General features: G+C 40.6%; 1 protein-coding gene across 1 annotated transcript in view; it reads left to right on the top strand.

Moving 5' to 3' along the window:
* klhdc4 (kelch domain containing 4) overlaps positions 1-14,243 on the top strand; it is a 99,684-nt gene that overhangs the window by 74,281 nt on the left and 11,160 nt on the right. The window contains exons 8-9 of the mRNA XM_078544422.1: positions 5,920-5,998; positions 12,577-13,188. Of these exons, the coding sequence (XP_078400548.1) occupies positions 5,920-5,998; positions 12,577-13,188 (691 nt within the window). The remainder of the gene's footprint in view (positions 1-5,919; positions 5,999-12,576; positions 13,189-14,243) is intronic.

Raw genomic sequence — 14,243 nt, 5'->3', positions numbered from 1 at the left:
TGTGTGTTGGGATTCTTAAGTTCCTCGTGTTGTAAGATTGGCCTTATTGGCAACCTTGTAAATAGGGCCTGAGACATTTGCTCGCCATGCAAGCTTGATGCAGAAGTAGAATGCATCAAAGGCATCCAGTGGAATAATGACTACCCTGATCAGACCATTTCGCGCTGTAGATTGTGCAAACTCATGAATGAACCTCAGGCCTTCACTTTTGACCCTGAAGAGTGCTCAGTTGATCTCAGATTACCCTGGAAGGGCAAGGTATCTCAAAAATTCGAGCAACAGATGAAGCTAGCAGTAGCAACACGAGTGGTTTCTGCCACTAACAGGATGTTACATTCAAGCCTAAAAGATATTCTGCCTATCAGACAAATGAATAATGTGGTATATGAATTTCAGTGCCAGTGTGATGCTAGGGCATGTCGGCCGTACATTCCCAAAGACTGGCAGATTGTATCAAACAGCGTGTCCCTTCTACTGTTCGCAGTGGGCAAGGTACAGACCGTACCAAATCAGCCCATGCTTGCAAAACTCAAAATACAGTGTCCAACATTAGATGTGATTCTGTGATTGGGCAATATTTGCTAAATAATCCTCAGTGTGCTAAGAATTACACTGACAATTAATTTAAGATTGTCAGTCGGGCTCACAGTGTGGCGCATTTGCATGCACTGGAAGCTACATATATTAATACACAGGGCCCTGTTCTTTGCAGACAGAAATAACGTGTACACACATTACTCCTGTTTCAGCTAAACAAAATAAGTGATAGCCATTCATTGGTTCTTTCCTCAGGGTAATGCCTTGACCAATCAGGGTCAAGCTGCCTGGTTTAAATTTCAAACAATGCTTGGCAGTTAACTGTTAGTCACCATCAACTGGTGCATTCTCCATAACAACACCTGTACCAGTCAGAATACCTTTTACATAGTTTAGTGTATTAGTTGCTAACTAAGTAATGTTTGGTCAGTGTTGATCTTAAGTTTGCTTGTTACAGTAAAAGATTTTAAACATGAAATCTTGTCGTCTGATTCTTTGCTTAGGTCCCTGGGAAATTCATATCTCTTTTTAAAACTAATTGTGTTCTACCTAGATCATACCACTTGATTAATTACATTGGAGATGTTGAGCCATGATCCCAGACATGTGAGCTTCCATTTTTTAATGGCGAAAGTGTTGAAGAGAAGCAAGGTCTTTGAACAGGGTCACTGAGACCGCTGGAGAAATGTATTTTATGCATTGTTGGTAAGAATGAAACTATTCAAGATTGTGTGTTTAATGGACGTGTTTATATGGGATGTACAGTACAGAAAAGGGCCATTCAGCCACCCAGTCCCTGTTGTTGTTTATGCTCCACTTGAACCTTCTCTAAATCTACCATTGTAACCCTCTATTCCCTTCCCCCTAATGTACTTTGAAAAGCAGAATATTGTGGATGCTGGAAATCTGAAATAAAAAAAGAAAATGCTGGAAATATTCAGCAGGTCAGGCAGCATCCATGGAGACAGAAACAGAGTTAATGTTTTGGCAGATCAAAGCGTGTGCCAGAGCATGCAGTCCTGCTGGATGAGTTGAGCTCAGGTGAAAGTGCTTGGGTCAGATATGCCTTGGTGTTTATGCCATCCTGATGAGAGCTTTGAACCCTGAGATGGCCCTGGCTACCTCCCTGTACAGCATGAGCGGTGCTCTGCTCTGCACCTTCCTCCTCCTCCGCCAATGAATTGTGTCAACCCAGCACTTCACCCTCTTCAAGATCCACAACTCTCTGGAGGGCCTTGTTATGGAGAGCACAGCAGACCACCACCATACATGAGCCCCTTGCAAGGAGTGAACTGCAGGGTGCCACCTGTCTGACCCAAACACCAGAACTGCATCTTTAGAAGCCCAATGGCCTATTCAATGGTTGTCTTTGTGAGCAGATAGCTTCAGTTGTAGCATATCTGTGCCTCCATCTCGGGGTCATGTAAAGACACGAGTGGCCAGCTCTTCTTGGCATATCCCCTACCCTTGGAAGCTAGCCACCTATCTTCAGTGATGACATGAAGAGCAGTTGCACCCTGAACTGCTGGAGGATGAAGCTGTCATGGCAGCTGCCAGGATAGCAAGCACAGACAATCATCGAGCACTTGTTGTGGTCACATACCAGCTGAACATTCAAGGAGAGTTAGCCCATCCTGTTCATGAATCTCACTGACTCCTCACTCAACACCTTGATGGCCACATGGGCGCAATCGATGACACCTTGCCGTGTGGAAATACAGTGGTGGAGACAAATTCCACTGCCCTCTATGTCTGCAAGGCCCCATACCTTTGAAATTGTACATGTTAGCCAGCTCACTGAAATGGAACATCAGTGACCCACAAAATGCATTAGTGTGCTGCCATTTGCGAGATGACACCAAGGTTCTCTGCTTATCCTTGGGAAGAGCCAAAAGTGAAGAAATTTAAGGCCAGAGTGACTTTGACGGCTATGTCAGAGCTTGGCGAACAGTACTACATGATCTCAGGCCTTCCTCAACAAAGGCACAAATCTTGGATACTATCTGCCTATATAGACGCAATCTTCCGTGGCACTGGTTCTCTGACATGTCGAGGCAGCTGCTTCTTCAGAGGTACAGTCGATGCTGAGAATGTGGCCTTCATTGCCTTCATGCCCCTTGTTCCACGCCTCTGTCCTTCTCATGCCCAGGGCTCTGCAGCTGGTCCTAAGGATGTTAATCCTCTTCACTACTCATCCCTAGCTCTGAGTACCTTAATCCCATGCCCAGCTGTTGCTTGCGGTCAGCTGCACTCAAAATAGCCCCTCTTAAGGCTTCATGGTCCCTGGAGGGTCATGACCCCTTCCACTGACCAAGCGCGCACAGACCATTTTCTCCTCTAACTCTACTCACCTGACGGCATTTATGTGTCAGTGGATGAACACCACTATCAGACGTGCAACTTTTCATGAGCTCATCTAATTGAACAATACAAACATGACTCCCCACTGCTGTGCTGTATTTTTAATTGGCTTGTTCCAGATTCTGTGTGGAACCTGTGCCTTCCCAATATCAGACTAACCTTTAATGAGTTGACAACAAACTTGTTAACAGGATTAACTGGATATTGCACCCAATTGTGGCTCAGTTCATAGCACCCTCACCTTTGAATCAGAGGGTTGTGGGTTCATGTCCCACTCCCGGAAACCAAGAACTGTGATTGTACTCGAAAGAGTTGCAATCTGTGACTGTTAATAACTCGAAAGAATTGGGCAGATTGCTAGGTCCCATTACTCCCCCTCCTCGGCAAAATCGCTAACTGTTAGAACTGTGTCAGGAAATTACGCACCTGCCTCTTCTGTTCCTGCCTCCCCATCTTCTTGTCTCTCCTCAGTCCTCCTTTCACTGCTGTCATTTTCCCTTCTCCTTCTGTGTTTCACTATCCCCTTTTCCCTGCTGTTGCTCATGCCCTTATGTTCTTAACTGTGTCTTACATACCCATCTCCCATTCTCGTTCATTATACTTCTCTCGTTCTAATTATCCCCTTTCCCTGCTCTGATTCTCCGTTCTCTTGAGTCCCTGGTCTAGAAATTTGGATCCCTAGCCCCTGGAATTTTGGCACTGGTGTGCCATGTTGTGAACTAGGTGATATTTGTGCCACACCTGCACTATTCTGGTACAGATTGTGCAGCTTGCAATTTTGGGGAAGGCCAAACAGGAGGCATCCTCGACCCATGTCAGAAGCAGACCAGTATCATATGCAAATAAAGGGTCTAACGCTTGCATTTGCTCCTTCTTGCAACCTTAGCTTGCACCTGATTACCTTTGAGAAAACTACTGCTAAGCAGCATAGAATGAAGGAAAGGTTAGCACTCACCTTAATCACCCCCACCACAAGTCCTGAGATCTCCGACTTCCTGACTCCAACCTCCAGAATCCCCACCCCAATCTCCTCCTAGTGCTGCCCCATCCCGATCACTCTCCAAGACCCAGCCAACCATGCTGCAGACACCCACATTTCTTCCCAGACCTCTTAGCTCCCCTAAGCACACCCCCCCCACCTCAATCGCACTCCAAGGCTCAACCTGTAACACTGGAGATCCCCGCGATGCTCTTCCCTTACCTCCTATCTTGCCCCATCAACCGCATCCCAATGCTCAGTTGTTCCTGATCCAGATCCCTTAATCTTGCCCAATCATTTATCTAAGCATTGGCACACAAACCATTGTGGGCTCCTACTCTTGCATCTTCTACATGATAATGAGGCCTAAGGACCAAAGTCTCACGTTCCTCAGGCCTCCCCATTTGAGCGTGGAACATTAGTACTTTTGTGAATGAGGTGCCCAAAGGCAGATGCTGACGGATTTCTAGGTCCCTTGCCTCTTATCCCCCTGCCCCCCCACTATGTCACATTGTGTAGGCAGTGTCTTGTTTTATCTCCACAGAGCAGATAACATCTGCTTCCTTTCCACTCGAAGTAATTATGCTGTTCCATGATTCCTATGCACTTAGTTTTTAAATGCTAAATGTGCAATGCGAGTCCCATCAGCAAACAAATATGATGCTGCCTTTTGAAATATTGTGAAAAACATATTTGCAGAATTTAGCTAGGTTGGAATTGAAGAAAGGGTATCTAATTTATTATAGTTAATCTGTATTTCTCACATGAGCATTTAGTGAGTAGTTGTAAAGAATACATTTCAATCACAAAAGAGCAACATGTGACTTACGAGATGCTGACTGTCTAGTGACTAGCTGACGAGCATTTTGAATTTGGTTGCTGGGAAATTAATTAAATTAACAGAAAGGAACATACATCAGAATCAATGGGCAGAATTAATTCAGGACACCTTATCAAATAGAATCTGCATTGCCTCTAGTTCACTGAAGTTATAAAAGCATTGGTGTTGTTCAGGAATCTGTGATTATATTCAACACTTTGTCAGCTGAAGTGAGAACCTAAGCAAAGGATGAAGATTTGTTTTAGGATAAAATCTTCAAATGAAGAAACATCTAATTGAAATACAGTGGTTCATTGCGTTATGAAATGGTAGTACTCAAAACTGTTAGCATAATGTAGTTGTCAATGTCACAGCAACTACATAGAATTCTGATGGCTTTATAACTATTACATTATACAAGTTAGATTTATTGTAAAATTCATGATTTAAGTATTTTGAGGATTGTGAACATTCTCGGTATCCTTCAGTTCCGGAATACTATCAAAAGTCACACTTTCATCTTACAGATGGCAGCAGGGAGTACAATAAAATAAGGCAGATTTAATTTCTTCACAATTTAACCTTCCTGAAATTAGCAATTTACAGATCATTATTAATAGTTGCCATGGCATTTTGGAAGTCAGCTTCCAGTTGGTAGTAAAAATAAAGTCTGCACAGTTTACCTGCTTTCTCCTCTTGCACAGTATTTGTTACATTGTACCCTTCAGTTTGAAGCAGGCAGGACAGTCTTTACTAACTACTTGAGTCAGCCCATGTGGAAGTCTGCTTCAGTGGGGGCAGAACAGATGGGGCTGGTGTTACTTGCTTCTTTGTTCCATTTCTAATAACTGCTATTAATTTACCAACTAAAGTGGTAGAATTGAAATAGGTAAGGTGGACGTGAGCTAATGAACTGATTGGGAAAAATAGAGTATTCACCCAATTAAATACTAATTTTATTTTGAATTATGAAGCACTTTCACAAGAAGGCATTTTATTATCTTAAAGTATAAGTGCACAGTTACACATGTGAAGATGTTAAGGTATCTTTGTTGAACTACTAACAAGCTGATGAGTATATTTATCTATTTTTTTCCCATTTTGAGCAAGGATGTGTTTCCCTTAAAGCTGCAAATACTTGTATGTTTAAAAAGTTAAATCAAGTTTGACAGTTTTAGAAAATATTCATTTGTATATGATTTGTTTTTTTTTCTTCACGCAGCGAGTAAAGAGAGATGTGGAAAAGGGCATTGTATACACTGATATGTTTCTCCTGAATAATGAAGGAAAAGAAGGTTCAGGTATGTGCATATGGAGTGGTATGTTTGTTACCATATCATAGCAACTGTTAATTGATGTAGCAACAGGTCCATTCCAGTGCTTATGCTGCACATGAACCTCCTCTCACGCTCCTTCATCTAACCCCATCAACATAACCTTCTACTCCTTTCTTTCTCATGTGCTTATCGAACTTCGCCTGAAATGCATATAAGCTATTCACCTCAACTCATTGCGGTAGAGAGTTTCACATTCTAACACATTCTAACCATTCTTTGTGTAAAGAAGTTTCTTCTGAATTTCCTTCTAGGTTTATTGGTGACTTTCTTATATTTGTGTTCTCTAGGTTTGGTCTTGCCCACAAGTGGAAACATTTTCCATACCCGAACAAACCCCTTTGGGGGAAGCCACTTAGGACCGGGATTAGGAGAATTTTATTTGCTTGGAGGGTTGTGAACATTGGAATTCTCCACCCCAGAGGGCTGTGGAAGCTCAGTCATTGAGTATGTTTAAAGCAGAGATTTATAGATTTCTAAATACCAATGACATAAAGGGATATGGTGATAGTGTGGGAAAAAGGCATTAAAGCAGATGATCAGCCATGATCATAGTAAATGGCGGAGCAGGCTCGATGGGCTCAGTGGCCTACTCCTGCCCTTATGTTCCTAAAACTTTTCAGAACCCCTCAATCTTGTCTTTTCAAGAGAAAGGAACCACAGCCTGTTCAATCTTCCGTGATGGGTATAGCCTCTTAATTCTGGTATCATTCTAGAAAATCTTTTTTGCAACTTCTCCAGTGCCTCAGTATCCTAATAATATGGAGACAAGAATTGTTCTCCAAGTATAGTCCAATAAGGTTTTATACAAGTTTAACATAACTTCTCCACTTTTCAGTTCTCTCCCCTTAGAAATGAACCCAATGTTTTGTTTGCTTTTTTATAGCCTTTTTAACTAATTTCGCTACTTTTAGTGATCTGTTATCTGCACCCTGATATCCCTTTGTTCCTCTACCCAATTTAGACACATATTTTCCAAAGCATGTGTTACCATCATATTTTACCCACCAAAATGCCTACCATCACACGCCCCAATATAAATAATGAATTAACTAATGCAATCAAGATATGTCTTGTAACTCTTTTCACTGTTCACCGCACTTCTGGCAGATATATAGCATTACATGATCCGGTCCCAAAATACTCCCACCTTTCCAGCAGGCTCACTTCTCCCTGTTCCGCCAGGTTGAATCTACCATTGTCCTTTGAAAATCATCCCATTCCACCTGAGTAAACTGACTTTCACCAACGAGGCCCACTTCGGCGACTGCTTGTTCCTTAAATCTCCAGAAGCCTCGTCTGACCCGTCTTATTCTTTTCAAACAGAGAACTAGCTCTCACCAACATCATGCTTTGCTGCTTACACAAGCATAGTTTTTCCCTGCTCTTCACAGTAGCTGCATTCTCTTAATCTCTCTGTTTTCTGTATCCAAAAAGCCACTGCCCCTTTTCTTTGTCAAGTTGTGAAAAGAGTCACTTAATTTTCAATAGGTTTTGGTTAAGATTTTTTTCTCCAAGGCAACCAGATCTCGTGGGCTTGTCTATTTGCAGATGTTTAGTATGGCCACCATCTTAAGTTAAAGGAGACATTTTGAAGACCCACATTCGTAACACCTCCGCCCAATAATTAAAAAAGCATGACCAAAGTAATGATTTTTTTCTATAACACTATCAAAATGCAACGAATTACAACATTGTAAACATATTAACATCTCACCTGTTACACACAACACAGGTAACATTTTTCTCTCTTGTTACATTTTACAATTATACATATCCTACTTGTAATACTATTGACTTAATCTGTAACAACAAACTGAATACAACAATTAGGATTTAAAGTCCTGCAAGCATGAATTCTTAGAATCCCAACACACTTGCAAATGAGAGTTTCTTTTACTACTGGTCAGTTACTCTCTTTCAACCTCTGCAGAAGGTCTCCTTTCCCATTTTGCCTCGTCCGTATGGTGTCTCCTTGTCCTCCGTTCAAAGAATATACCGTGATTTTGTTTCCTCAGGGTGCTTTTTAAAATCTATTGGATTCTGGACCCTGGGATAGTATTTATGATGGGCCCAAAGGTTTTACAATTTAAATGGTCTGGTTAACTTTGTAAAGAATAACATTGCTGGTTGCAGGCAAGCTATCTGACTTTTGGGTACTGGTGGGAGTGAATTGAAATTCAAAGAGAAATCCCATGTCACAAGATTCATTACCCTCTGGATTCAGCAGTTTTCTTTGTTCTTCTTTAAAGTCAGGCACTAGATTGTCATCAGGATTTTCACTCGTCAAAACAGACTCTGAATCACTCTATTCAGGATTTAACTCCTGATCTCCATTTTCTTTCATTTCTGCAAGTTTTTTAATGTCTAACTCTGTGAAGAAAGTTCCAATTAGCCAAACATCTGAATTGTCCTGCATAATGATTGAATTCACTTCATTCTGTTTAAATTCAGGATCACTTTTAACTTTAAATTATTGTCCATGATTCAATCGTATGGTGTCGTTTTCCAGGAAATGTAGGTTTACCATTATGCAAGCATTTCAAGTTTCTGTCAAGTAAAATCTTCTTTAGCTGTTTTAAGAACTTTAGGGTAATTTCAATGTTCAGCCAAGACAGTCTGGTACTCTTTAATCAGTTCACAAATTATTTTAAAACTTGTTTTCTTTTCATCCTCCCATTGCATTGGAGCTTTACCTAATTCCTTTTTAACAAGAGCAATTGCTTTGTTATTTTGAAACTTTAATTTACGTTCAAGAACATGCTCGCAGTTCTACAATGTAAGCATTGGATACAGCTGTTCCACCCTTTCATGTTTCATCATTAGTTTTGAGTACTGTTGCTATCTGCTTTGCCACATCTTGCTTATTTTTTTTTCCGCATTTTTAATTCAGAGAGTTTTAACTCGTCTCCAACTGCCATTTACTCTTTCTTTTCTGCTTGATGCTCCAGTGTTCTTTTAAGATTAGTAGGCTGAATTTCTGACCCTTTGAACACACCTTTAGTTGAAATAGCAATTTTTGCAGCAGACTTACATAAAGGCTTTGATTTTTTTAAAATCATGCCGTTTTTCTTGTACAACTTTAATTTCACAACCTCAATGTTTTTTTCCAAAACCAGTGGAGACGGCAATACCTTATCACCAGCCAAATAATTTCCTAATAAAAAGTCCACATCGTCAATAGGCAAATTATCAACCATCCCCACAATCACAGGACTGGAAATTAAACCATATTTTAAATTAACTCTATACAAAGGAAATGGCTAAACCATTTCCATCAATACCCTCTATCGATACATTTTTATTTAGCAAATTTTCTGGAGGGAAATTCCTGTCACCTGCCAACATCAGCGACTGTGCTGATCCTGTATCTCTATGAATAACAGTTGGCTTCCCTCCTTCACCAGACAAAAATAAGGGCACTTCACCTTTAAAAAGAAAGCATCTATAATTTCCTGCACCCTGATCTACGTAAGCACAGGAGAACCTACCAGCTTGTCATAAGCTTTACTCACTGGGACAACATTTTCTGGAGGGACACAGTGCAGTCTTTTAAATGCTACAGTTTTGCCTTTTAATTTCCAACATTCAACCTTCACATGTCCTTTTATACGACAAAGATGACATGTCGGTACCCTTGAATCAACCTTAACCTCCAAGCTCTTCCTATCTCTCTTCTCTTCCTACCCTTCAGAGGGCCTGTTTTCTCCCCCAGGCCATTTTCCTCACTATGATCAGATTTCTTACCACCATTAGACCTCTGATCTCTCTAGTTTCTTTGAGTTCACAAACAAAGGCTTGTTATTAATAGGCTTGTGAGACAATCATAATCTCCTGCCATGACTGCAGCCTCCCTTATCCTAGAAACTTCATGATCTTCTAGGTGGCACCTTATTCCCAAAGGGATACTATTTTTAAATTCTTCCTTTAGCATCATCTCTCTAAGATTTTCAAAGTCTGATTCAAGTTTCACAGACCTCTGCCACCTATCAAATATCACAAGTACACTCTGTAGTAAAGTAGTCCAATTTTATTTTCCCATTGCAGTTTTATGGCAATTTTCTTAAATGACAAAAAATATATTTCAACTCCTTCCTCACTGAATTTCGACATTAAACGAACACTTCTTGCCACTCAAAACCAGGAGTTAATCCTAAGTCATCCTCAGATTTTACTGTCACCCCCTGTTCATGTAATTGAAGCTTTTCCTCTGTCTAGTTCAAATTTCCTCATTTCCCTTTCCCTCTGTAATTCAAGGTTTTCTTTTTCCCCTTCTCTTTCTAATTTCTTTTTCTGTTTGGAATTCAAGGTTCTCCTCTTCCTTTGCTCTTTGGAATTCTAATTCAAGTTTTCACATTTCTCATTCTTTTTCAAGTGTTTGCCTTTCTGACTCCAATTCCAGTTGTTTCATTTGTTATTGAATTATAGCTAACTCGATCTCTGTGCTATCGGGATCACCCTTTTCCTCCCCAGGTTTAAAGTGCTGAGCCAATACTTCAACAACCTCTGTCTTTTTAGCTTCTACTTCCAAGTCCACCTCTAATTTCTCTGCCGCAGCCTTCAAATTAACCTTTGTTAAATGTCTTTCCACAAACGCCTGAGCAATAGAAGTAGTCATGTTGACTTTTCATGGAATACAGCAGAAGTAAATGTGAAGTTGTGTTTCCTTAAACTCTAGAAAATTCCAGTGTACCTGTTTTACAGCCTCTGCATTTTGATACTGTAAGAGCCCCCAATTTGTTATGACTCCTGTAGAGACTGATAAACTTTTAAAAGAAAAATGAATTTCCCAGTGACCAACGGAAATAACCGAAGGGCATGATTTCATGATTTCATGATTTAAGACTTTTTACTGTAACAAAGAAACTAAGATTGTCATAAATCAACCATTACTTAACAGGCAACTAATACATTAAACAAAAGAAAAGGTACTTTCACGTTATCTAACTAATGGAATAGAGACACGTCTTATAACTCCTTTTACATACGAACATGCAAATTAGGAGTAGGAGTAAGCCACTTGGCCCTTCAAGCCTTTTGCTGTTCATCGCACTTTTGGGAGATATATAACATTATACAACCCAGTCCTAAGATACTCCCAGCTTTCTACCAGGCTCATTTTTCCTTGCCACGCCTCCAATGTTCTTTGAAAATCATCCCATTCCATTTGCGTAAACTGATTTCCAGCAGCAAGACCCACCTCGACGACTCCATGTTCTTTAAATCTCCAAAAGCCCCGTCTGTTTCATCATCATCTTTTCAAACAGAGAACCAGCTTTCACCAGCATCCTGCTTGGCTGCTAACACAAACACAGTCTTTCCCTGCTCTCACAGTAGCTGCACTGTGTCTCTCTCTCTCTCTCGGTGTCTCTGTATCAAGCAGCTGTTCCTTTTCTGTGACAATTTTTTTTATTCTTACATGGGATGTGGGTGTCACTGGCAAGGCCAGCATTTGTTGCCTGTCCCTAATTGTCCTTGAACTGAGTGTCTTGCTGAGCTATTGCAGAGGGCAGTTAATAATCAGCCACTTTGTTGTGACTCTGGAGTCACGTGTAGGCCAGACCAGGTATAAAGGACATTAGTGAACCAGATGGGTATTTACAACAATCGACGATTGTCCTGGTCACCATCACTGAGACCAGCTTTATATTCCAGATTTATTAATTAAATTTAAATTCCCACCAACTGCTATCGTGGGATTTGAACCCATACCCCAGAGCATTAGCCTAGGCCTCTGGATTAATAGTCCAATGACATTACCACTACACCACCATTTCCCCCAAAAGATGTGAAAATTGTCACTTGATTTTCAGTAGGTTTTAGTTTGTTTCTTTCCCTCATGACAACCAGATCACATGAGCCTCCAGACAGATGTTTAGTATGGCCACCATTTTAAGTGAAAGGAAACATTTTAAACACAACCATCCTAAAAAGTTGCGCATTACAAAAATTTAAAGAAAATATTACTGGAGGCTCATTCAACAGCAATATCACCTAGAAGGACAAGGGCAGCAGATGCATGGGAACACCACCAAGTTCCTCTCCAAGCTACACACCATCCTGATTTCGAACTATATCGCTGTTCCTTCGCTGTTGCTGGGTCAAAATCCTGCTACCCCCTTCCAAACAACGCTGTGGGTGTACCTGCACCAAACGATTGCAGCAGTTCAAGAAAGCAGCTCACCACCACTTCTCAAGGGCAATTAGGGAAGGGGAATAAACGATGGCCTAGCCAGCGATGTCCATATCCTGTGGAAGAAAATATTTTAAAATGTCCTGGATTTTGATAGTAGTTAGATTAAATTTGACTGTGGACAATGACACGATATTAAAGATAATTTTTAAAAATCAGACCAACTGAAACTCAACATTTTTTCTTTGGGTTTTTTAGACAGTCAAAACATTGGTCACCTTGACAAAATGTTTTGTTTGGATTAGGTAAATGGAACAGTTATCCTTTATAATTCAGGTATGTAAGACTATTTGATATGAATTCCTTTGTTGATCTCAAAGCCACAATGTATTTAAAACTTGTTTTTCTTCAGACAAATGGGCCTGGGTTCGCATGAACCCTACAGGAGTGAAGCCGTCACCAAGATCAGGATTCTCTCTGGCTGTTGCCCCCAACAACCGTGCTATTCTTTTTGGTGGTGTGTATGATGAAGAGGAAGAAGAAGATATCCAAGGAGAGTTTTTTAATGACATTTATATTTATGATATGGTAAAGAATCGATGGTATGCTGGAAAGTTACAGAGACACAAGGGGGAGAAAAAAAAACGAAGACGAGGAAGAAGAGAGGAAGAAGGAGCAGAAGTGAAATCTGAAAAGCAAGAGTCACAGAGTTCCATAGAAATAGTGAAAGAAGTTGTTACTGAAGATGGTACGCTCATGACTGTAAAACAGGTGATAAACAGCCCTGAGGCCAAACAAGACACACAAAGTGAGGAGGAGGAGGAGGAGGAAGGTGCTTCTGAAACTGGCCCCATCATTGAGCCATGTCCCCGGTCCAGTGCCATGGCAGCTATTAAAAATGGTCTGTTTTACATCTATGGTGGAATGTTTGAAGTGGGAGACAGACAGTTTACTTTAAATGATCTTTACTGCATTGATCTTCACAAGATGGATGAGTGGAAGGTTCTGGTGGAAACTGATCCAAGTAAGTTTGCTAATTTTACTGGAACCAAGCAAAATTCCTCTCTTCATTTAAATGCAACTATTTTAAAAATTCTTTTGTGGGATGTGGCATGGCCAGCATTTGTTGCTCATCCCTAAATACCCTTGAACTGAGTGGCTTGTAGGCCATTTCAGAGGGCAGTTAAGAGTCAATCACATTGCTGTGGATCCAGCATCACATGTAGGCCAGACTGGTGTCGTGAAAATATGATAATTTTCAGAATGTTATTGTAATTTATTGTAAAGGTAGGTTAATAGTGGGGTTTGGATTAGTTTCTCTGTGTGCAGGTGTGTGTGTGAGTTTTAATTGAATTACAGACAGCTGCTATGGGTGCTTTGATGTATCAGATGGGAAACTAGGTTTGAAATGCAAAATACGTAAACATTGCTGAAGTTTTAGATGTGAGGTGTGAAGAACATTTGCATTTTTAGATAAACCAGAGTCATGAGTTTCAAAGAGATAATAAGGTGTTTCACTTAGCCAACAGAGACTAAGCCAATCAGTGTTTATTTTTCCCAGAGATTACTAATAATATGAGTACTATGAAAGATTTATATTATGGAAAAAGTAATGTTGCAAAGACGTAATGGAAGAATGGGATTTACATTAAAAAGGGAGAAACATGTCGAAAGGAGATGAGGTTATGTGTAAGAAAGAAGCCATTCCAAGATCTAACAAGTGTGAAAAGTCTCCAGCCTCTATGTACCAAGCTGCTGTCTCCAGAAACCGAAGCTAAGAGAATTCATTTTATACATCACTGTCCAGGGTGTTTTGCCTGGGTCTGTTGAAATCTATGTTGTTTTACTATTGCATTAACAGAGGTGAAACTGGGAGCTAGATTAATTAGGGGATTTAGGAATTATCATAGAAGTAATTTGTAGAGCTATGTATGTGATTACAGCATCACAGAGTGCAGAAGAGGCCCTTCGGCCCATAGAGTCTGCACCGACACGTGAGAAACACCTGACCTACCTACCTAATCCCATTTGCCAGCACTTGGCCCATAGCCTTGAATGTTATGACGTGCCAAGTGCTCA

Source organism: Cetorhinus maximus, chromosome 6 (genome assembly GCF_964194155.1).
Source record: "Cetorhinus maximus chromosome 6, sCetMax3.hap1.1, whole genome shotgun sequence".
In the NCBI taxonomy this organism is placed as follows: Eukaryota; Metazoa; Chordata; class Chondrichthyes; order Lamniformes; family Cetorhinidae; genus Cetorhinus; species Cetorhinus maximus.
This window is presented reverse-complemented; position numbering and strand designations above follow the sequence as displayed.